Raw genomic sequence first — 22,860 nt, forward strand, 5'->3', positions numbered from 1 at the left:
GAAACACCTTATTAACAAAACTGTAGGTCTTAATTCTCCCTAAGAGCATCCTTATAAGTATGTCAGAGAATTAGAGTTCTGATTCCTAGTTGAAGAAAAACACCTATAAAATAATAAAACATTAGGAATGTACGTAGAATATTGCTTTAAAGATTTATAGTAATTGTAGTAGTAATATTTTCATTTGAGTAATATTTTTTCACCAAATGTAAGATATTTAAACAGACTGCATTAGGGACATATGTTGATCATTTCCTGTTAAGGATTTCCAAAAAGTATTGGAATTCAGATCCAAAAGGATTTCAACATGTATTTGGAAATGTGTCAAGTACTTGTTATTATGTCAAAATAACATAAGAACTACAGGTCTTTCTTAAATAATACAAAATGTGAATGACTACTTAAAGGCCATTTGTTATATGTACTACAGTATTTAGAAAAAAAAATGTAACATTCTGAAGTCATCCATTTGATGACTGAAGGAGGACAGTGTAGAAACCATATCAGAATTATGAAGTATTTCTAGATCTTTAAAATATTATGCTGTTATTTATGATTTTTCCTCAATTATATGTTTCAAGCTTGCTGCTGATTTAGGAAGTGTAATAAAACACTCTATCAGTGTAACAGGGGTCTAAACAATTTAAATTTTAGGTGTGAATCATATGTCCTATTCATGTGCTCCTGTTGTGGCCCGTGTTGCTGTGCGTGAGTGTCTCATTGCAGTGGCTTCTCTGACTTGGGAGCACAGGCCCTGGGCGTGCAGGCTGCAGTAGCTGTGGTACACAGGCGTATTTGTTCCACATGACGTGTGCGTTCCTCCTGGATTAGGGATCGAACCCATGTCTTCTGCATTGGCAGGTGGATTATTTACCACTGAGCCACCAAGGAAGCCCCAAACCTACATCACCTTAATCTTTAAAATAGACTTATGAAGTAGTGTTCTTATCCTCATTTTATGAAGGGGCAAGAAAACTTAAGTGAGTATAAATATGTAGCTCAGTGTCATATAACTACTAAGTGATAGAGCTTGACTTCAAATGTAGGTTTTACATGATTCCTTTTGCATTGAATAATAAGCTCTCACAATTTTGGTAGATAACATTTTCCTGCACTGTCTATTAAGGTAGCCGCATGTCACATGCAGTGCATTAAATTAAAAATTTAATTCTCATTTACAATAGCCACTTTTCAAATGCCACTTTTCAAAGGTAGCTAGTAGCTACCTTATTGGACAGTGCAGCTGTGGAACATTTCCATCATCATAGAAAGTTCCACACTAAGCTGTCCAAAGGACTTTGCACAACATGCTTATCATATAATAAAATGGTAAAGGATGGCTGAAAGAGAGTGTCTTTGTCTTCTGTTTAGATAGCAGTCTATTTAGATTGCTTCCATAACTTGCTGACTAATATTTTTGAGATCTTTAGGATTTAAAATTTTGAATGGATTCATTAATGCTGTTAGTAAACAAAGAGGTTTATTCATTCTTGGACCTTGAGAACTGCTGTTGTAAAAAGCTATATAGTTCTTATTAAATGTTCTGGCATTTAAACAGGCTTCTCAGGCTCTTTGAGTTCTAAATGCTTGAAATTCTTGAGTAGGAATTATCTCAGAGTAACAAGTTAGAGTGAAAAATTTTGAGGCAAAGATCTGTAATCTTCTGCTGTAATCTTAAATTTGCTTTCTTCCTTTTTTAAAGTCTTTTGAAAGTGTTTCTGTGGAATCAGTGGACTCATCCAATGAAAAAGGTAATGCTTGAGGTACTTAAAACTTTAGTCAGACATTTTGCAGTTACTTTTGATAAATGTTTTGGATTACTTAATCTCCTTGCTTAGTAACCGAAAGTATTTATTTTAGACATAAGATGAATAATATGTAAAGTTTTACGTATAAAACTTAAGGGAAAAAAACCTACTAGAGTAGATAGTGTGATGATAGAGACTGATCAACAATTATATAGGGTTTGTAACTTGATGAATAATAGAAATATGTATTAAGATTTTAAAATGTAATTTGAAATTATTTTCAACTCAAGCCATGACCCTTTGTTTTTGAATTTGTCACATTTTTTTCAACCAGTTTTCATTGAAAAACATCTTAGGATTTTAATGCTTCTTTAAAGGTTTCATGTTATGAGTTCATATTTAATGTGTATTTACCTTGACTTTTTTTTTATTTTCAGGAAGTTTTTCTCCTATAGAATTAGACAGCATGCTGTTAAAAAACACTAATTCTGTAGAACTGGCTTTGTCATATGCTAAAACATGGTCAAAATATACCAAGAACATAGTCTCATGGGTTGAAAAGAAGCTGAACTTGGGTGAGTTGCCCTTTGGAGCATCTGATTAACTCTGGAACATAAGAACTAAATTCTTTGTGATTCATTTTCTAAAGACTGTAAATAATGATTCCAAATTAGTAGTGCTTTCATTGTAGTGAATAAAATCATTGTCCATTTTCTCTTCTTGAAATAGGGAAGGCTCTCCTTAAAATAATTATACTTATTGAACATTGAACTGTGGACCTATCATTAGATCTGGGGACACCACGATAGTGGTCTTTGCCTTTAAAGAAGTTATACTCTAATGAGCGAAAAGAAATGCAATCAGATAATATAGTTAAAGGAGATAAAAAAACAACTATCAGATAAAATCTAGCTCTCAGATCAGAAGGCAATGGAAACATATATAAGGAACTTCTTGATAGCTAATATTTTCCCAGTGTTTTACAGTTAACAAAGTGCTTTCACATCCATTTTCTGATTTAATCCTTACCAAAACCCTGGGAAGTAGGCCAGACAAAATTCTTATTCCTGTTTAACAGAGGAGGTGAATGAGACAGGGAATTTGCCTAAGGTCAGCAGATTTGCCTAAGATCATATTAGTAACTGGCAAAATACAGAATTTACCCAAAACTTGTGCTCTTTCTATTACATTATTTGCCTTTAATATGGGATGCCCATCAGATTCACCTAAATAGCCTTAGAAACTGATAATAATCAGTCCTAGGTCCCAGTCCCCTAGAGATGAGATCTATGCAAGTGTATTTTGAAAGTTTCCCAGTTGATTTTGATGAGTAGTTTCAATTAAGAATCATAGCTTCATACCATGATGCAGGCTAGTATTTGTGATCACTTTTTAATTGGGGGATTACAGATAATTCTAGAGTATGGAGGAGAAAAAGTAAGTTGGACTTACCTTCCGATGCCTTCTTTGACCTTTTCAGAATTGGAGTCCACTAGAAATATTGTTAAGTTGGCAGAGGCAACTAGAACTAACATTGGACTACAGGTAAGTGGTCAGTGAACTGCTAGGGTTCTATGCCAAGTGATTACTCAGCTCCTGATAATACCATGTAAAATCAGAAAATTTCCTATACTTAATATAGGAAAGAACTTGAATGCTAAATAACCTTTTTATTGACAAGATAAACTCTTTTTAAACTTACAAAGATATTCATTATGAAGAAGCTAGGAAATTTACAGTTTTATATATATATATATGAATATTAATTATCTTGTTAGCTACTAATTTTGCTGACTAGTTTAAGAATTACTTATTAATTTTCTTCAGTATTTTTTCATATGGTCATACTTATGAAAAGTCATTTTTCTGAAAAAAATTTAAACTTAAAAATTTCTTTTTTTGAAGAAAAATAATGGGGGGTTATCTAGAACTCTAGTACATTTCTATTGGAAAATTTTCTTTTCAATTTTAAATTCTAGGAATTTATGCCACTGCAGTCTTTATTTACCAATGCCCTTCTTAATGATATAGAGAGTAGTCACCTTTTACAGCAAACAATTGCAGCTCTCCAAGCCAACAAATTTGTGCAGGTAAAAATTTATATATACACTATACTTTTTATTTTTTTAAACAGCAGTGTACCTTTAGAAAACAGCTTTTTTCTCTCTTTTCTGTTTTTTTTTGTTGTTGTTGTTTTAAAATGCCCTTGGCAGCCTCTACTTGGGAGGAAAAATGAAATGGAAAAACAAAGGAAAGAAATAAAAGAACTTTGGAAGCAGGAGCAAAATAAAATGGTTAGTATTATAATAGTTTCATCTATTTGTGAACATCTAAAAATCATGAGCAATCTGTTGGCATATATACCCTGGAAAGATGCATATCTTATTCTATAGTTTATCTAAAATGCAGTCATAACTGTCTAGCTGAATATGCTAAAGAGATTTCTACATTAGGATTTTTCTTGTTTTGTATTTAATACTCTTTTTATTCTGTGTAGCTTGAAACAGAGACTGCTCTTAAAAAGGCAAAATTGTTGTGTATGCAACGTCAAGATGAATATGAAAAAGCAAAATCTTCCATGTTTCGTGCAGAAGAAGAACATCTGAGCTCAAGTAGTGGATTAGTAAAAAATCTCAATAGGCAGCTAGAAAAGAAGCGAAGGCTGGAAGAGGAGGCTCTTCAAAAAGTAATCATCTTTTTTGTTATTTGTTACTATTGAATTAGCAATAATCTGCTAAGGCTTCAGTTCTCATATTTTAACCTGCATCAGGACCACGTGGAAGGGTTGTCAAAACAAACTGCTGGGCTGTGTCCTCAGAACTTATGATTTAGTAAGGTCTGGAGTTGGCCGCAGACAACTTGGATCTCAAACAAGTGCCCAGGACTGCTGCTGCTGTTGCTGCTAGGGATCCACACTTTGAGAACCATTGTGCTAAGAGATTTTTGCTTATATTTTGAATTTTGGGGTTTATTTGTGAAGGAAGTATCTTAGGGCAATCGTTTAATATTTTCTGCTTGATTGTTCAGAAGGTTCACCATTTGGGCAACTGGGTGTATATGTGTACTTATTCTAGTACCTGCTAGCAAGACTAGGCAGAAGCTTTGTATTATTAATATTTATGAAATATAATTGATAAATTCTATAAGAAGATTATAGGAAATGGTAAATATAAATAGAAAAGTCTATTAATGGACATTTATTTTATAGACAATGTACTAATTGTAAATTACACTTAACTATTCATAGAAGTCAGGTGTCCTTGAATTGCTGACCAAAACAGAATATTTATCTTTAGGAATATTCTATCTAAAACAGAGAATGTTTCGGAACTTTCATGCATAAGCCATTTCAGTCATTTAAGCTGAGCTTTACTAGAATAAGTATATTTATTTTAAAATATAGATTCAGTGAACCAGCATCACTTTTTTCTCTGATAACTCCTAAAGGTAGAAGAAGCAAACGAACTCTACAAAGTGTGCGTGACAAATGTTGAAGAAAGACGAAATGATCTAGAAAATACCAAAAGAGAAATTTTAACACAACTCTGTAAACTTGTTTTCCAGTGTGATCTTACCCTTAAAGCTGTAAGTAATTTCTTCAGTATTTTAAAGAGAAAAAGTCTGTACATCTGTAGATATACAGACTGTATAACCTCTAGAATACTTGATGAGTTGCAGTTCTTACAGGATTTAATTTCTGAGATTATAGGAAAGTTTAGAGTTTGAAAATTGGAAAAGGAAATGGCAACCCACTCCAGTATTCTTGCCTGGAGAATCCCAGGGATGGGGGAGCCTAGTGGGCTGCAGTCTGTGAGATTGCACAGAGTCGGACACGACTGAAGCGACTTAGCAGCAGCAGCAGCGGAGTTTGAAAGTTGACTTTCAGTTTTTAATTCTAGTATGTGATTTGAGCTTTTTATCTATTCTCTTCTCCATGGATTGATGATTTGTTTGGTTAAAATTGAAGGGTGAGTGTTTGAAATTGCCTTTAAGCCACTCTTTCTTGGGTTGACTAACAAAATGGATTTAATCCCTGAAACTTCTATCAGCACAATGAGGTCTGTTCTCCAGAATTTGAGTAAACTAAATATTGAAATTGAACCCAATGGTTTATTTGAAGACAAGGCATTCATGTATCTTTTTAAAATGGTTTTTATTAAAAATTTATGTGCAAAATACAGTGAACTTTCCATATTCATGGGTTCTACATTAGTGGATTCAACCAACTGTGGATTGAGAGTATTCAGGGGAAGAAAGATTTCCAGAAACTTCCAAAAAAGCAAAACTTGAATTTGTCTGCATTGGTAACTATTTACATAGCATTTAATTATATTTAATAGCTGTTTACATAGCATTAGGTATTATAAATAATCGAGAGATGATTTAAAGTCTACAGAAGGTTATGCCTAATTTACATGCAAATACAGTGCCATTTTATATAAAGGACTTATGTATCCATGGGGTTTTGGTATCCATGAGTGGTCCTGGAAGCAATTCTCTTAGATACTGAGGGATGACTGTACTTGTTTTTGGCGTACCTTTCACAAGTTTTAAAGCATATATAAATTTCTGTAATCACTACCATCACAGTTAGGACTCGAAATAATTGTATCACTCCAATAAAATTTCCTCATGGTACCCATTTATAGTCACACTCTCCACCTATCCCTTATCCCTGGCAAGTATTGATCTGTACTCCATCTCTGTAGTTTGATCTTTTCCACAGTGTCACATAAATTGAATTATAATATGTATGCTTTGAAGACTGGCTTCTTTTACTCAGCATAATGCTTTTGAGATTCATCAATGTTATGCATGTATCAATAATTCATTTCTTTGTATTGCTGATTAGTATTCCACTGTGTGAATATATCGCAGTGTTTATCCATTCACCACTTGGACAATTGCAGTTTGGGGTAATAAAGAATAGAGTTACTATGAATATTCATTTACAGTTTTTGTGTGAATATAAGTTTTACATTTCTGGGGTAAACACCTAGGAGTGAGATTACTGGGTGGTATGGTAGATGTTTAATTTTGTAAGAAATTGCCAAACTGTTTTTCAGAGTTTTTTCATTGTAACTAGCAATGTGTGAGAGTTCCAGTTGTTCTGCATCCTTCACAACACTTGTCAGTTGTTGGTTTTTATATTTTAGCTGTTCTTAGCTATGTAGTGGTAGTGATTTTGTTTTGAGAAGGACTTATGATATAGAGCATCTTTTAAAGGGTAAGTTTGCAATCTCTGTTTTGCCTATTCTTTTGGATTGAGATATTTTCTTATTGTTGAGCTTGCATATATTGTCTTCCAGTTTGAAGCTTCTCTTTATTCTTTTAGCAGTGTCAGGGAGCAAAAGTTTTAATTTTGATGGAATCTTACTTAACAATTTCTCCTTTAAGTGCTTCATCTAACCCAAGATCTCAAAGACTTCTTTGGTTTTCTATAAAAAATTTATAGTTTGATATTGAGAAATGATCCATTTTGAGTTAATTTTTTATAAAGTGAAGTATAACTTGAAGTTCATTTTTTGCATATGGATGTTACGTGAAAATTATACTCATGGAACTTTATGTTATAGTGGTGACTGAATGTTGGCATGGAGAGGTCAGTGTCATTGAAAAATGAATTACCTAAATTTCCTGAGAGAAGGTACCAGGATTGGTGAAGCAGAAGCACGAGGGAGAGGAGAGGCGAATATGAAGCCTTTATTGGGGTTTCTGAGGGAAAATCTAGGTAGGACAGGATAAGCAATATAGGATTGTCTAGTTGGGGCTTTGGGGAATAAGGAGGGCCTGAAACAAGGAATAGGAATTCGTACCTGACCTGGGATGATTTTAGGGCAGGGGAAAATACTGACTTGATTTATGAGAGTTAGAGATGGTTGGAGTTGCATGTAAAAGACATGTGTGTCCCCCAGCTAAGAATTGGCTAGCATTCAGAGGACTAGAAATCCCCAGTCAGCAAGTTTTTAAAGATATTAAATCATCATAAAATACAGAAAATAGGGAATTTTTACTGATTAATACTTGCTTGCTTGTTCTAGTACCATTTGTTGAAGACATTGTAGCATCACCATTGAATCATCACCATTGAATTGCCTTTGCATCTTTGTCAAAACTCAATTGACCATATTTTTATAGTTCTATTTCTAGATTCTCTATTTTGTTCTGTGGATATATAATATATATGTATCTATCCTTTTGTCAGAACACTACTATATTGATTACTGGTATTGTCTAGCAAAGTCTTAAAATCAGGTACTATAAGTCTTCCAATTTTATTCTTTTCAGAATTGTTTTGAGTATTTAAGATCCTTTAACATTTTTAAAAATGTTAGAATCAGTGTGTCTGTATCTACAAAAAAAAATCTTGCTAACATTTGAATTGGAATTACATTAAATTCAGCTTAGGGAGAATTGACTATGTAGGTATCATCCTAACTATATATAGAGTTCTCCAATCCATGAACACAGTATGTGTCTCCATTTATTTAGGTGTATGTTACTTTTAATCAGCACTTTGTAGTTTTTAACATTTCTTTCCCATATTTTGTTAGATTTAAACCTATGTATGTATGTATGTATTTATTTTGGGGGTTCATTGTGAAACTGATATAAATAAATACATACACGATATTTGTGTACATGTGTATATGTATCTATGCATACACACATGCTTATTTAATTTCAAATTCAGTTGTTCATTGTTAATGTTGAAAAATACTAGTTATTTTCGTATCTTGATCTTGTATTTTGCAACCATGCTAAACTCACTTATTACTTGTAGGAGCTTTTTTTTTTAGCAGAATCATAGGGTTTTCTTACATTAAAAAATCACGTTTTCTGCAAATAGGGACAGTTTTCTTTCTTTCCAAACTCTGTTCCTTTTTTTTTTTTTTTCCTCATTACACTGGCTAGATATTAAAATTCATTGTTGAATAGAAGTGGTGAGATAAGACATCTTTGTCTTAATCTTAGGAAGAAAGCACTTAGTCTCTCACCATTAAACATGATAGCTGTAGGGTTTTTAAAAATACTTGTTTTTAATTAATTTATTTGGCTGCACAAGGTCCTAGTTGCAGCATGAGGGATCCTCAGTCTTTGTTGTGGTGTGGTGTTGTTCACTTGCTAAGTCATGTCTGACCGTGACCCCATGGACTGCAGCACGCCAGGCTTCCCTGTCTTTCACTGTCTCCCACAGTTTGTTCAGATTCATGTCCATTAAGTCAGTGAGGCTGTCTAACCATCTCATCTTCTGCCGCCCTCTTCTCCTTTTGCCTTCAATCATGAGGTATCTTTAGCTGTGGCATGTGAACTCTTAGTTGCGGCAGGTGGGAAATGGTTCCCTGACCAGGGAGCAGACGCAGGCCCCCTGCATTGGCAATGCAGTCTTAGCCACTGGGCCACCAGAGAAGTCCCTGTAAGGTTTGTTATTTTTTTGAAGATACATTTTATCATGTTAAAGAATTTCCATTTTTTTCTAATTGTTGATAATTTTGTCATAAAAATATTGGGTTTTTGTCATATGATTTTTTTTTTTTGCATCACTTGATGTGATAATAGAGTTTTTCTTCTTCAGTCTGTTAATATGATGAGTTGCTTCATAATATTAATATTGATATTTAAGTGTTGATCTACCCTTGCATTCTTGGGATAAGCCACTCTTGTTTGTGACACATTGTTCCTTTTATAAATTGCTGGATTCAATTTGCTGATATTTTGTTGAATATTTTTTTCTTCTCTGTTTATGAAAGATATTGGTATTATGTTTTTGTTTACTTTTCATTTTCTTATACTGCCTTTATCTGATTTTAGAATCAGGGTAATTCTGACCTCGTAAAATAAGTTGGGAAGTGTTGCTTCCTATTTTATTTTCTGGAAGAGATTGTATAGAATTGGTATTATTTCTTTAAATGTTTTGTGGCATTTCCTGGTGAAAGCAGTTGGCTTGGAGTTTTCATTTTTTTGGAAAATCTTTCCCTGTGTATTCAGTTTCTTTTGATATAGGCCTGTTTGAATTAGTTCTTCTTACGTGAACTTTGGTAGTTTGCGAAATTAGTTCCACCCTTTCATCTAAGTTATTGTGTTTATGTGCATAGTGTTGTTTATAACTCTTAACCTCTCAGTGTCTCATTGAGCTGTAGTGATACCCTCTCTTTCCTCCCTGATGTTGGTAATTTGTGCCTTCTCTCTCACTTCTTTCTCTTTGGTTAGTCTGGCTAGAGGTTTATAAATTTTGTTGATCTTTTCTGAGAGACAGCTTTTGATTTCATTGATTTTTCTCTACTTTTCTTTTTAAATTTTTTTTCTGCTTTTTATTGTTCCTTTCTGCTTACTTTAGGTTTATTTTGCTTTTCCTTTTAGTTTCTTAAAGGTAGAAACTTAGATTGTTCATCAAGACCTCTCTACTTTTTAAATATGAATAGTTGATGATTTTAATTTCTCTCTAAGCACTGCTTATCTACATCCCACAAATTTTGAATTTGGATTTTCATTTTTATACAATTCAAAATATTTTCTAATTTTCGTCAAGACTTTGATTTTACCTGTGGATATTGTAGAAGCTTGTTTAATTTCTAATTATTTGAGGATTTTCTGGACATTTTCCTGATACTGATTTCTAGTTTAATTCTGTTATAGTGAAACAAATACTTATATATGATTTTAATTTTCCTATATTTGTTATGATTTGCTTTATGACTCAGGATATGGTGTATCTTGGTACTGTTCATGTGTTCACTTGAAAGAATGTATATTCTGCTGTGGTTGGCTGGAGTAACCTATAAATGTAGACTAGTTCCTCTTGGTTTATGATATTTATTTCTTCCATATCCTTGACGATTTACTTTTTGTTTCTGTCAATTACTGAGAAAGCAATTTTGACGTTTTTAACATACTATATATTTTTAATTCTGTCAGTTTTTCCTTTATATATTTTAAATGTCTCAATTGCTTATATACATTAATGATTATTATATATTCTTGGTGAATTGATCCTTTTATCTTGATGAAATGTGTCTTTTTATCCTGGTAATTTTCCTTGCCTTTTACTCTACATTATTTAATATTGATAGAAGTAGTTAAGGTTTCTTTTGAGCATTTTTAGCATGGTATATCTTTTTCCATTCTTTTACTTTTAACTTAATCATGTATTTTAAGTGAAGTTATTATATAGCATAGTGTTCAGTGTTGATTTTTTTTAAATCTATTTTGATAATCTCCATCTTTTGAGTGGAATGGTTAGACCATTTATATTTAATGTAAATATATGTGCAAATTTAGGCCGACTACTTTTTTGTTTTCTGTTTGTACCTTATGTTTCCCTTCATCTGTTTCTCTTTTGATGCCTTTTTTGTATAAATCGATAATTTTTTAGAATTACATTTTAATTTATCTATTTAATTTATTTATTAAAGACTTAATGTTTTATTTATATATTAGAATTCTATTTTAGTTTATCTAAAATGATTGTCTACAGTTTAATTTATTGTATATATTTTAATATATCTGTTGGGTCTTTGATTATGTCTGTTCATTTGTATAGTGTTTTTTCTTTAAATGGCTGCACTAAGACTATAATGGCTTCATTTTTCAGTTTACTTTGAACTAATATTTTACCAAGTTCAAATGGAATGTAAGAACTATACCACCATATAAGTTACTTCATTCATTTTTAGTTGTAGTTGATATGTATCTTACATCTACATACATTGAAAACCTCACCAGACAAACTTACAATTTTGGTTTTCGAAAGTCTGATATTTTAGAGCGTTTAAGAGAATAAAACTAGTCTTTAAATGTACCCAGATATTTACCATTTCTGTTGTTATTCTTTCACTGAGTTTCCATCTTCTCTCCCATATAATTTCTCTTTTGTCCAAAGAACTTCTTTTACCATTTCTTTTATAGTTGGTCTACTGGTGATGAATTCTCTTGGTTGTCTTTCATCTTAGAATGTCTATTTCATCTTCATGCATGAAGGATATTTTCACTGAATTTAGAATTCAGTTCTTTTAACACTTTATTTATAAAAATGTTATTCCACTGCCTCTGGCATCCAGAGTTTCTATGCATAGTCATTTGAATCATTGTTTCCCTAATATGGGGCATGTTGTTTTTCTTTGGCTGCTTGCAAAAATTTTTCTTGGTCTTTGGGCTTCAGCAGTTTGATTACAGTGTATTTGGATGTGACTTTTGTTGAGTTTCTCCTGTTTTTGGATCTACAGATTTAACTCTTTCAATGTGTAAGAAGTATTTGGCTATTTTTCATTCAGATATTTTTTTTGTAACAGTCCCTCATCTTCCTCTAAGACCCTAAAGACTCAAATGACAGACCTTTTGTTATTATTCCACAAGAATGTAGGACCTTTCTTCCCCCAATCTTTTTTTCTCCTGATTGTTTATGTTGTTCTACTGATCTTTTATCAAGCTCACTGACTTTTTTTGTTGTTATCTCCATTTTCTGTACAGTCAATCCACTGATTTTTTTGTTTTGGATATTTTTTTAGTAGTAAAATCTCCTTTTGTTTCTTTTTTATATCTTCAAATTCTCTGCTGAGACTTCAGTCTTTCCACATTTTAATATTGTTGGCCCTTATTTCTTGAAATGTAATAATATCTGCTTTAAAGTCTATGATAATTCAAATAGCTGAGTCATCTCGGTGTTGGTGTCTGTTTGTCTTTTTTCTTATGAGTTGTTGAGATTGTCCCAGTTCTTTGTGTGACAAGTAATTTTGGATGATATCTTAGGCATTTTCAGTATTACCTTATATGACTCTGGGTTTTCTTTATAACCTGTATTGGATGTTGATTCTTTAAAAATTTAGCAGGCTTTTGATCCAGCAAGGTTCACTCTTCAACTAAGGACTCCCTTCTAGGCCTTCTGGCTGGGAAACTGAAGTTAACCTAGTCTGCTGCTTTGAGAGCTGAGGTGGGGAAGGATAAACAACAGGAGAAGAAACAACAGGAATTTCAGACTCCTCACTCCTCAGACTACAGTTATAGAAAAGAATTCCCCTCAGTTTTAGACGTGTGTTCTGCTGCTACTGCCATCACTCACACTGCCACAGGACTTCATCTTAGGGCTTGGGGCAAGAGAGAAAACAAACATACAAAAGAAACGAGAATTTCCCCAACTCTTTCAGTCACATATATTTGAGTAGGAGTAGTGTACTGACTGGGAAATACTAGCAGGAAAAAAATAACAGGAAGCATACCACGGATTGGTCATAACTTAATTTGTAGTTTATTTCCACAATCTACTTGCTACCATTTACTTTTCAGAGCCTTCAGATAGCTAATCCGTGCATTCTGTCCAGGGTTTTTAGGGAAATTGAGTGAGAGACTTTGGAAGTGAGCTTATTCCATTTGAATCACAAACCTTCCTTAAAATATTTCTGGGTGTTTAAAATTGTATCTCATTTATTTATCAAATTCTGATTAATTAATATGTGGTTAATTTTCAGTCAATTTTAATAAAAATATTGAAAAGAATTACAAAATCCCAGGATTCAAAATTCCTGTGTAAGTGATTTAAGCCAACTTTTTACCTTTCACAGGTCCTTTTACCTCAAACAATAGCTAATGATAATTAAGATTATGTGTTTGCCAGTGTATTGTGAATGAAGCTGTTTGTCTTCATTAACTCACTTAATTATCACAAAATCATATTGGGTGACTATAATTGTTTTAAGCTCCATTTTACTGATGGAGTAAAGTTTAGAAAATCTTTCTTCTCCAAGTGTATTCCTTGTACCAGTCACATTCTTGTTACTTTGGAACTCTATAAGGAATGCAGAATTTTGGGTTTCAGCCTAGACTTTTGATATCAGAATCTGTATTTTGAACAGGATCCCCTACAAGATTTATTGCACATTAACTTTTTTGGAAACAAATGTTTAATGTAGTTATAAACAACTTAATATCAAAGTCACCCAGCTATAAGTTGGAAAGCCAGACTTGAAGAATGACTTCAGAGCTGGTGCTTCTAAATACTATGCTATCTTGCTGTGAATGATTACCTAGCCTGGATTTGAACAACTCCAGAATTAGTTTGACGTGTATATTGAGCTTTAAAAAAAATCTGTTTTATTGTAGACCTTTCAAGTTGTGCTGTATTGATATAATCCCTCTTCCACAAGATAGTACTTTAAATATCTCTCCCTGGATTTTTTTTCAGACTGCTGAAATCTGACTACTTCATATAACATAGTTTTGAGTTCTCTCATGAGCTTAATCTTGTTTGTCTGCCCCCATTTAAAAAAGTGATGCTGTTTGGTGATCCAACAATTATGATTTCTTTTAATTTGATGTGATATAAACAAGAAGTTACCTAATTTTGTTGGAGAAGGAAATGGCAACCCATTCCAGTATTCTCGCCTGGAGAATCCCATGGAGCCTGGCAGGCTGCAGTCCATGGGGTCGTGAGAGCTGGACATGACTGAGCAGCTAAGCACACAATTTTGTATATAACATTTGTATTTGTTAATGCCTGTTGTTCAGTTGCTAAGTTATGCCCAACTCTTTGTGACCCCATTGACTGTAAATGCCAGCCTCTTCTGTGCCTCCAGTATCTCTTGGAGTTTGCTCAAATTCATGTCTGTTGAATCGGTGATACTGTCTAACCATCTCATCCTCTGCTGCACCCTTCTCTTTGACCTTTAATCTTTCTCAGCATCAGGGTCTTTTCCAGTGAGCCACCTCTTTGCATTAGGTGGCCAGAGTTTTGGAGCTTCAGCATCAGTCCTTCCAATGAATATTCAGAGTTGATTTCCTTTAGGATTGACTGGTTTGATCTCCTTGGAGTCCAAGGGACTCAGTAGGGTCTCTTCTCCAGCACCACACTTGGAAAGTATCAGTTCTTCATCACTCAGCCTTCTTTCTTTATTGTCCTACTCTCAACATCCATACTTGACTACTGGAAAAACCGTAGCTTTGACTATATGGACCTTTGTCAGCATAGTGATGTCTCGGCTTTTTAATATGCTGTCTAGGTTTCTCATAGCTTTTCTTCCAAGGAGCAAGCGTCTTTTAATTTCATGCCTGCAGTCCCCATCTGCAGTGATTTTGGAGCCTAAGAAAAGTAAAATCTGTCACTGTTTCCACTTTTTTTCCCTTCTATTTGCCATGAAGTGTTGGGACCAAATGCTATGCTCTTAGTTTTCTAAATGTTGACTTTCAAGCCAGCTTTTTCACTCTCCTCTTTCACCCTCGTCAAGAAGCTCTTTAGTTCCTCTTCACTTTGTGCCATTAGAGTCGTATCATATGCATGATGATACCACTACTGTTATTGCCTACTATTTATTTAAAAGAAATATACAACAGATACCCTCTCTCAAGGAGTTTTAGCATTTATCTAGGGAGAGAGAATTAATATATCTGAAAAATTATAGAGCAGTACTTATCTGTGTATGAAGTAGACTTTGAGGTACAAGTTCCCCAAACTTGAACGAATACACAACTCCTGAAAATCACTACCGCATATAATGTGTAGTCTGTTTATGGGAAGTTTCTCCCTATAGATATTTGTGAGCAGAATTTCTTATTAGCTGGAGTTCTTTTGAACCAGTTTAATCAGTTTTACTCCTTCTCTATGACATTATTCACATGCAGATCTAAGCAGATACCAAATCCAGCATTCAGTTCTTGAATGTAGGTGCTTTTCCCCCATGGTAAGAGCCATAATTTTCTCAGATTTCTTTGTTTTCTTCTCCATCAAAGAAGAATTGGGGGATTTTGGGTGACTATTTTGTATCACCATCTCGCAAATTGTTTTCAAAAGAATTTTGTTCTCACTCTAGGATCTATTATTATTACATCTATCATTGAAAAGAAAGCAAAGTCATCTGAAATATGAAGATGCTGGATGCTCAGCTATATTCACTCACTATCTTAAGGAAGATACATAAATCAGTCCCAGCAAAATTATAAGTTACATCATAAACATAAAGAATTATTCTGTATTGAATTAGGAAGTGTTGAAGGATATGGGATGTAGATCATAATTACATTACTAGGGTATTTCCAGGAGGTCGAGTGGCTAGGACTCCGTGCTTTCACCAAGGAGGGAAGTGAGTTCAATCCCTGGTCTAGGAACTAAGATCCTGGAATGCATGTATCTTGGCCCAAAAAAATTGCATTACTAAGAACAAGGAGAAATGACCAAACCAATTACCAAAGGCCTAATTAAATTAACAGACTTTGAAGGATGGGAAACATTAGCACAAGAGGTTTTCCTTTCCTTTGAAAGGACATTCATGAAAAATTTATCTTTTTAAAAAATGTAGGACAGAAATATTGAACAAAAATTTTTAGATTATTGCTGATGTATATGAGAGAAACTTTTCCCACTGATTGGAAATTATGAAATACTCTATCTGTTTCAGCAACTGTCAGAAAAATTTGTGCTAATCTGTGTGCCAATGGAGTAAAGATTAAATGTAGATGATGAAAGCTGGGCATAAAGTTGAAAATCCTCTGTTCTTGAGTGAGCAGTAACAGAAAACATGCAGGATTTCAATATGACCTTGACTGATAACACTTGCTACTACTATTCATTTGGTCATTTACCCTTTATGAAGCACTTAGGCCACTGTGCTGTTATTCATTAGGGACCTAGAAGAAAAGAATGAAGTCCGAGACTCAGGAGGGGATTGGGGGACAAAAAGATCTTAGGGACATGATGATTTTTGAAGTACCTATGAGCCACCCCAGTAAAGATTCCCAGCAAGTCCTGCAGGATCTACCCCATGGGGACCTCAATCGTCAGCATTTCTGTTAGGTGAGGGAGAAGACTGAATAATTTAGGGGAAAGAGATTTTAAGATTGGACTTGCAGTACATATAAGGCTTTATTTATAAGTACCTGTAGACAAACATCGGAGAAGGCAATGGCAACCCATTCCAGTACTCTTGCCTGGAAAATCCCATGGATGGAGGAGCCTGGTAGGCTGTAGTCCATGGGGTCGCTAAGAGTCCGACATGACTGAGCGACTTCACTTTAACTTTTCACTTTGATGCATTGGAGAAGGAAATGGCAACCCACTCCAGTGTTCTTGCCTGGAGAATTCCAGAGATAGCGGAGCCTGGTGGGCTGCCGTCTATGGGGTCGCACAGAGTCGGACATGACTGAAGCAACTTAGCAGCAGCAGCATAGACAAACATTAAGCGGATGAGTTGATTGATTATGCCTGTGTATTCATTTGACTTTTTAAATTATTAGTGTTTCTAACTAGATTCATAAAGTTTATTAAAAAGTATTAAAAATGGACATACAATTACCTTTAGGATCAAGAGAGTTCAGTTCAGTTTACCCTTAACCAGAGAATTCCCAATTATAGCTAATTGTTGGACTTAAACTTTACCATCCACAATTTGAATTTCCTATGTTACTTGAAGGAGGAACAAGTGATTCTATTATGTGCACTTTTCAAATACTATTTATGCTGACTCTTAGTTATCCTTGGAGAATGCCTATCTACCTTGGAAAGGACTTAGGCTAATCAAAAGTTCAACATATCTGGTAATCAAAAGAGATGAAGAGGAAACATGGCAGTCTTTGAAATAACATTAAGCTGATCGAAATTTGGCATTCATTCACATTTCCCACACAGAAGTGGGAGTGGCATTTAGAAAAGTCAGATCATGTTACAAATCCTGTGCTGTGCTGTATGTTGTACTTAGTTGCTCAGTTGTGTCTGACTCTTTGCAACCCCATGGACTGCAGCCTTCTAGGCTCCTCTGACCTTGGGGATTCTCCAGACAAGAATACTGGAGTGGCTTGCCATACCCTCCTCCAGGGGATCTTCTCAACCCAGGGATCGAACCCAGGTCTCCCACACTGCATGGATTCTTTACCGACTGAGTCACCAGGGAACCCTCCACTGGCTTCCTGTTGTACCTTACCTTGGTTTAGATGGCGTCTTCCCTGTTTGGCTTTATCTCAAACTGAAACTCCACACTGACCTTTCATCTGTTCCTTGCGCATGACAGGTTCTTTCTTACTCACTTTTCCCCTAGGGTCTTTGCACTATCTCTTCTGTTTGTATTGGTTTTCTCCCTGGAACTTCTCACTGGTTCTTTGTTATATCAGGTCTCAGTTCAGACATTACCTCCTCAGAGAGTCCCTTCACCAAACTGTCATATCAAAAGTACCCTTTTGCAAACACATACCTGATCATATTCCATCACCTGACAATCTTATATCATGTTTGTAGCAGTTTTCAGTACCAGAAATTATCCTACTTAATTTGTCCTCTGTTTTCAACCCCCACCCTCAGCAAAATGCAAACTCTTATATGAGGACTGGGATTTCATCTATTTATTTGCTGTAATATACCCAAAACTTGGATTTTTATGAACATGAGAGTAGTTAATTCATGTACAGTTCTCGGGATGGACCTGGCATATTGTAAACACTGTCTGCCTATTTTTGTTGTTGTTCCTGTAAGTGGCAGTAGTGACAGTAGGCATGTTAGGCATTTGTGGAAATTCAATGGAATAATTATTTTGAATAGATTCAAGGTAGTACCTAATTATAAAAACTGAGTGCTGTAGGACACATTATAAGTATAAAGCATTTCTATTTTTATAGGATTGAAGAAGTGAAACTGAAAATAATAGTGCTCTGATTGGAATTTTTCCTCCATGTTTTTCAGTGTAGACAGTTATGGTCAGACCATCAGAGTACAGAGCTGGGATCATCAGAAACACATCCATCTCCTAAAATTGTGAACCTGTAGGGGCATGGGTTGTGTTTTTAAACCTTTCAGATTAAAGCCAGCTTTGCTGGAAGTGATTGCTCCTAGATACTTCATTAAAACTACTTTCCATGCCCCCCCAATTTAGTCCTTGTACAAAGTCAGGTGACATAGTGTGCTCACGATGATATTCACTGTTGAATTCTTCACTGTGTGGCCTTTTTCTTGGCACTGTTACTTGAAATAAATGTGTATGTACATAGCATTCTCTGTAGCATGACTCTTTTACCTTTTTGTTTTGTTTTGTTTGTGACCATAGGTAACAGTTAACCTCTTCCAGATGCAGCAGCTGCAGGCTGCCTCCCTCTCAAGCAACTTACAATCTCTCTGTGATAGTGCCAAACTCTATGACCCAGGCCAAGAGTACAGTGAGTTTGTCAGGGCCACAAATTCAGCTGAAGAGGAGAAAGTTGATGGGTGAGAATTAACATATAGAAGAAATTATTTCTAGATATAAAATCTTTATTGCTGAGTTTTCTATCTTGTGTCAGGTGGTGTCGTTTCTAACACTTGACAGCGCTGACTGTAAAACTTTCTGAATTTTTAAAATATTTAAGATGTAATTGACTTAGAGTAAAGCTTTCCATTTTGACACAGAGCTCAGTTATTTGAGATTTAGAAATCCACACAGGTCATACTTGAAAAGTTTAACCATGCTATGAATAATTGACTATATTTTTGCTCCTCTTTTTCAAGTTTCAACTGTAATAAATAAAAATAATTAATAAGTTTTATTCACATATCTTTTAAGAAGTTCAACTGTATGTTTCTTAATATTTAGTTTAATTACTTTGTTCATTAAATTAACAAATATTTCTGAAAATAAATTGGGCTGATTATTTGTCATTTTTCTGTATGAAGAGTTGTATTTGGGTTTTCTTAGGAATGTAAATAAACAATTAAGCAGTCCTCCCATTTCTGGATACGGACCTTCTGACTCTTTAGAAGACGTTGTACGCCTTCCTGACAGCTCTAATAAGGTTGAAGAGGACAGATGCTCTAACAGTGCAGACATAACAGGTAGTTTTTCACACTAAAAAGAGAACTAATTCATGACAGCTAAAATTGTTTAAATGTGATGATTAAATGAGTTGCAGGTCTGGAATTTAAAAATCAGGCCTTGAGTTATAACCTTATGAAGCTTTATTCATAGTTGTAAGCACTGTGCTTGTCAGTTGTCACACTGTTAGAGAAGTTTGACTTGTCTCATTTTAAATAATGTCAGTATTTTGCCTTATGAAATTCATCTGTAGCCAAGTTTGACTGTAAATATTCTTTTCTTAAAGGTCCGTCTTTTCTAAGGTCATGGACATTTGGAATGTTTAGTGATTCTGAGAGCACTGGAGGAAGCAGTGAATCCAGATCTCTGGATTCTGAATCTATAAGTCCAGGTATATAAGTATTAAGTCTAGAGTGGAAATTCAATGAAAGATGAAAATATTCCTTTTGGGGGATATCTTAGCTACTTTATTTTCCTTTTTCTTTTTTTTTAATTGAAGTATAGTTAATTTGCAATATTGTATTAGTTTTAAATGTCCAGCAAAGTGAATAGGTTATACATATATTTAGGTATATATCTATATACTTTTTGGATTCCTTTCCATTATAGTTTATTACAAGATACTGAATATAGTTCATTGTGCTATACAGTAAATTCTTATTTATAACTATCTTATTTTTATAATGAATTGTCTCATAGAAGTATGTACATGTATATGTACAGTTTAAATAAAAATCATAGAACAAACCCATATATATTCAACACCTAGCCTAACAAAACATTATATTAGAAGGCCCCTGTGTATACTTCCTTGATAACCTTGCCTTGTCACTCACCAGATGAACCATCATCCTGAATTTTGTTTATCTTTCCCTGGCTACTTTAACTATTTTAGTACTCATGTAGTTGAGCTTTGCCCTCTTTGGAATATTAGGCAGACGGAATCATATTGTTCTTTTGTGACCTCTTTTATGAATTTTGAGATTCCTATTGATGTGTGAGAAACTGTCTTTTACTTTATGCTATATGCTGTATAGTTTTCCATTCTGTGGACATAATTTATTATCTGTCTTTTGGGTTGTTTTGTAGTTAATCACTGGGTAACGAGCCATAAAATGAATACCAATTCTTGTGCCTGTGATAACTTACTCATTTTTTATAAATGTGCTTTAAGGTACTTTGATAAAGAGAATCTCATCCTCTTTAGAGAGGCAGAGTAGATGTTTTGAATTCTCCCTTAATGGCTTCAAAGAGAATGACTTGTAATACAGCTAGCAAGAGAAGAATGGGTCATTTGAACCCTTGAGAGTATTGCTTTCCGTGTTCTTTCTGCTTCACTCTTCTACCAAAGACTGCTCCAATCCTGTTCTTCCTGGCTAAGTTTCTTTCTCCTAGGATCTTGGAATTCCAGGAGATATGTTATAGGATTTAACCTTCCTCAAAATCAAAGACTAATGACTTTTCTTTTCGTGTTCTACACAGTTCAGAAATTTTATTCCTGTAAATATATCTTTGACTTTAAAGTTAGAAATGACTTCCATGCAGCACTGAGGTTTACAGGCAGGTTGTTGCCAACTAGCTTGAGGCCTACTTTAAAGTTACTGCTGTTCAGGAACACCTAGGAGATGTGAGACTATTTAACTGAATATTTATAATTAGCTTTATAAAAACAGGTTCTAGCAATTCCCATAAATTTAGACTCAGTCTAGAGCAAGCCCTAAATTATTTGGAATCCTGTAAGACTTCATGTGATAAAGATGAAAACTTGGAACCTGGTCACATGATAAATGGGTAAAGACCCAAGGATGCATAGCCTTGTGACAGCCATCCTCAGACACTGGAAGTGGAAAGGGATGAGAGTCAGAGTGCTTTGTAAGGAGACATGTGACCGGGGCTGGGATTTATAAGTGGTAGGTTTCTGCTCGGTAATGAAAGGAAGTCATTTTACAATTGTTGCTGCTGCTGCTTAGTTACCAAGTCATGTCTGAGTCTTTGCCACCCCATGAATTATGTGTTTCCCACCAGGTTCCTCTGTCCATGGGATTTATCAGGCAAGAATACTGAAGTGGGTTGCCATTCCCTACTCCAGGGTATCTTCCCGATCCAGGCATCAAAACTCTATCTCCTGCTTGGCATGGGTATTCTTTACCACTGAGCCGCCTTAGAAGCCCTTGTTTTACAGTTATAATAGTTTTTAAATGAACATATGGCTTCATGATCTCTTAGTCACTTGGGGACACATTCAAAACAAAAACTAGATGACCACCTTTTAAGCATAGTTTGAAGAGGGGAAGGAATCTTTTGAGAGAGAGGAAGTGGTTTAAATAATTAGTGAAGTACTTTCTAACTCTGAACTGAAGACTCTCTTAAAGCCTTGAGTTAAATGTAAACTTCCACTTAGAGACAGCCCTGTTTATAGGATCAGCACAGAGCAAATAAACCTCATTACCTGGTTGGCCTGCTTCCAAACATGCTTTGAGACAACTGACAGAGTCCTTGGCTGACAACTTATGTCATGAACTCTTAGCTCCTGGCCAGGATCGTTGTTCCTGGTTCCCAGGCTCTTGTCTTACTAGCAACATAAATGTGATGGTAGTGTTATATTGCTGTGTTAGTAGATTTTTGTATATTTTATTATAGAAAGCTTTAGGGTACACTTATTTCTTTATCACTTAATTCAACAAGCAAGTAATGACAGCTTTACTGTTCTGCCAGCTATTCCGTCAGATATTAGATATATGGCTTGAGTAGAAAATACTCTTTATTCTTGTAGAGTTTATAATCTCTAACACTATCAGAAGTTGACAGTTGAGGTCTCATTGGAATGTGTGATCCTCAGTTTATTTTAGATTTATTTGGAAAAGTCAGATTTGGCTCATTCTCTTTTGTTCCCAGTAGTAAGTATTAGGATCCTGTGTGTCCACAGTCTGAATGGAAGCAATGTTGATATTGTAACTAATAAAATAGCATGACTTGTGTTATTCAAAAAATGCTGTCATTACCCATTTCTTAAACTCTCTATGAATTTTCTTTTAGGAGACTTTCATCGAAAACTTCCACGAACTCCATCCAGTGGCACCATGTCTTCTGCAGACGATCTGGATGAAAGAGAGCCACCCTCCCCTTCAGAAGCTGGTATTACTCTCACCTGAATCACATTTCCACTAAACTAGCTGAATCAGTAACACTGCATGATATTAGGAAGAAATAGTATGGTTTAAAAAATTACTCTACTGTGTATTAAAAGGCATTATATTGACTAGATATATCCCAACAAATTATTTATAAGTATGGGTTCATAGTGTATTAATCAAATGTTACAAATAAAAATATAAGAATAAGCAGGAAAACTACTAGAG

At 34.6% G+C, this 22,860-nt stretch overlaps 1 protein-coding gene across 3 annotated transcripts in view; it reads left to right on the forward strand.

Annotated features, from left to right (window-relative positions):
* ARHGAP29 (Rho GTPase activating protein 29) overlaps window positions 1-22,860 on the forward strand; it is an 81,369-nt gene that overhangs the window by 42,877 nt on the left and 15,632 nt on the right. For all 3 annotated transcript variants that reach the window (XM_006057553.4, XM_006057555.4, XM_006057554.4), the window contains 11 exons: window positions 1,703-1,751; window positions 2,186-2,323; window positions 3,229-3,293; window positions 3,728-3,838; window positions 3,962-4,042; window positions 4,246-4,434; window positions 5,196-5,333; window positions 18,761-18,918; window positions 19,385-19,521; window positions 19,788-19,892; window positions 22,538-22,636. In XM_006057553.4, the coding sequence (XP_006057615.3) occupies window positions 1,703-1,751; window positions 2,186-2,323; window positions 3,229-3,293; window positions 3,728-3,838; window positions 3,962-4,042; window positions 4,246-4,434; window positions 5,196-5,333; window positions 18,761-18,918; window positions 19,385-19,521; window positions 19,788-19,892; window positions 22,538-22,636 (1,270 nt within the window). The remainder of the gene's footprint in view (window positions 1-1,702; window positions 1,752-2,185; window positions 2,324-3,228; window positions 3,294-3,727; window positions 3,839-3,961; window positions 4,043-4,245; window positions 4,435-5,195; window positions 5,334-18,760; window positions 18,919-19,384; window positions 19,522-19,787; window positions 19,893-22,537; window positions 22,637-22,860) is intronic.

The sequence above is a fragment of the Bubalus bubalis genome, chromosome 6, assembly GCF_019923935.1.
Source record: "Bubalus bubalis isolate 160015118507 breed Murrah chromosome 6, NDDB_SH_1, whole genome shotgun sequence".
Classification (NCBI taxonomy): Eukaryota; Metazoa; Chordata; class Mammalia; order Artiodactyla; family Bovidae; genus Bubalus; species Bubalus bubalis.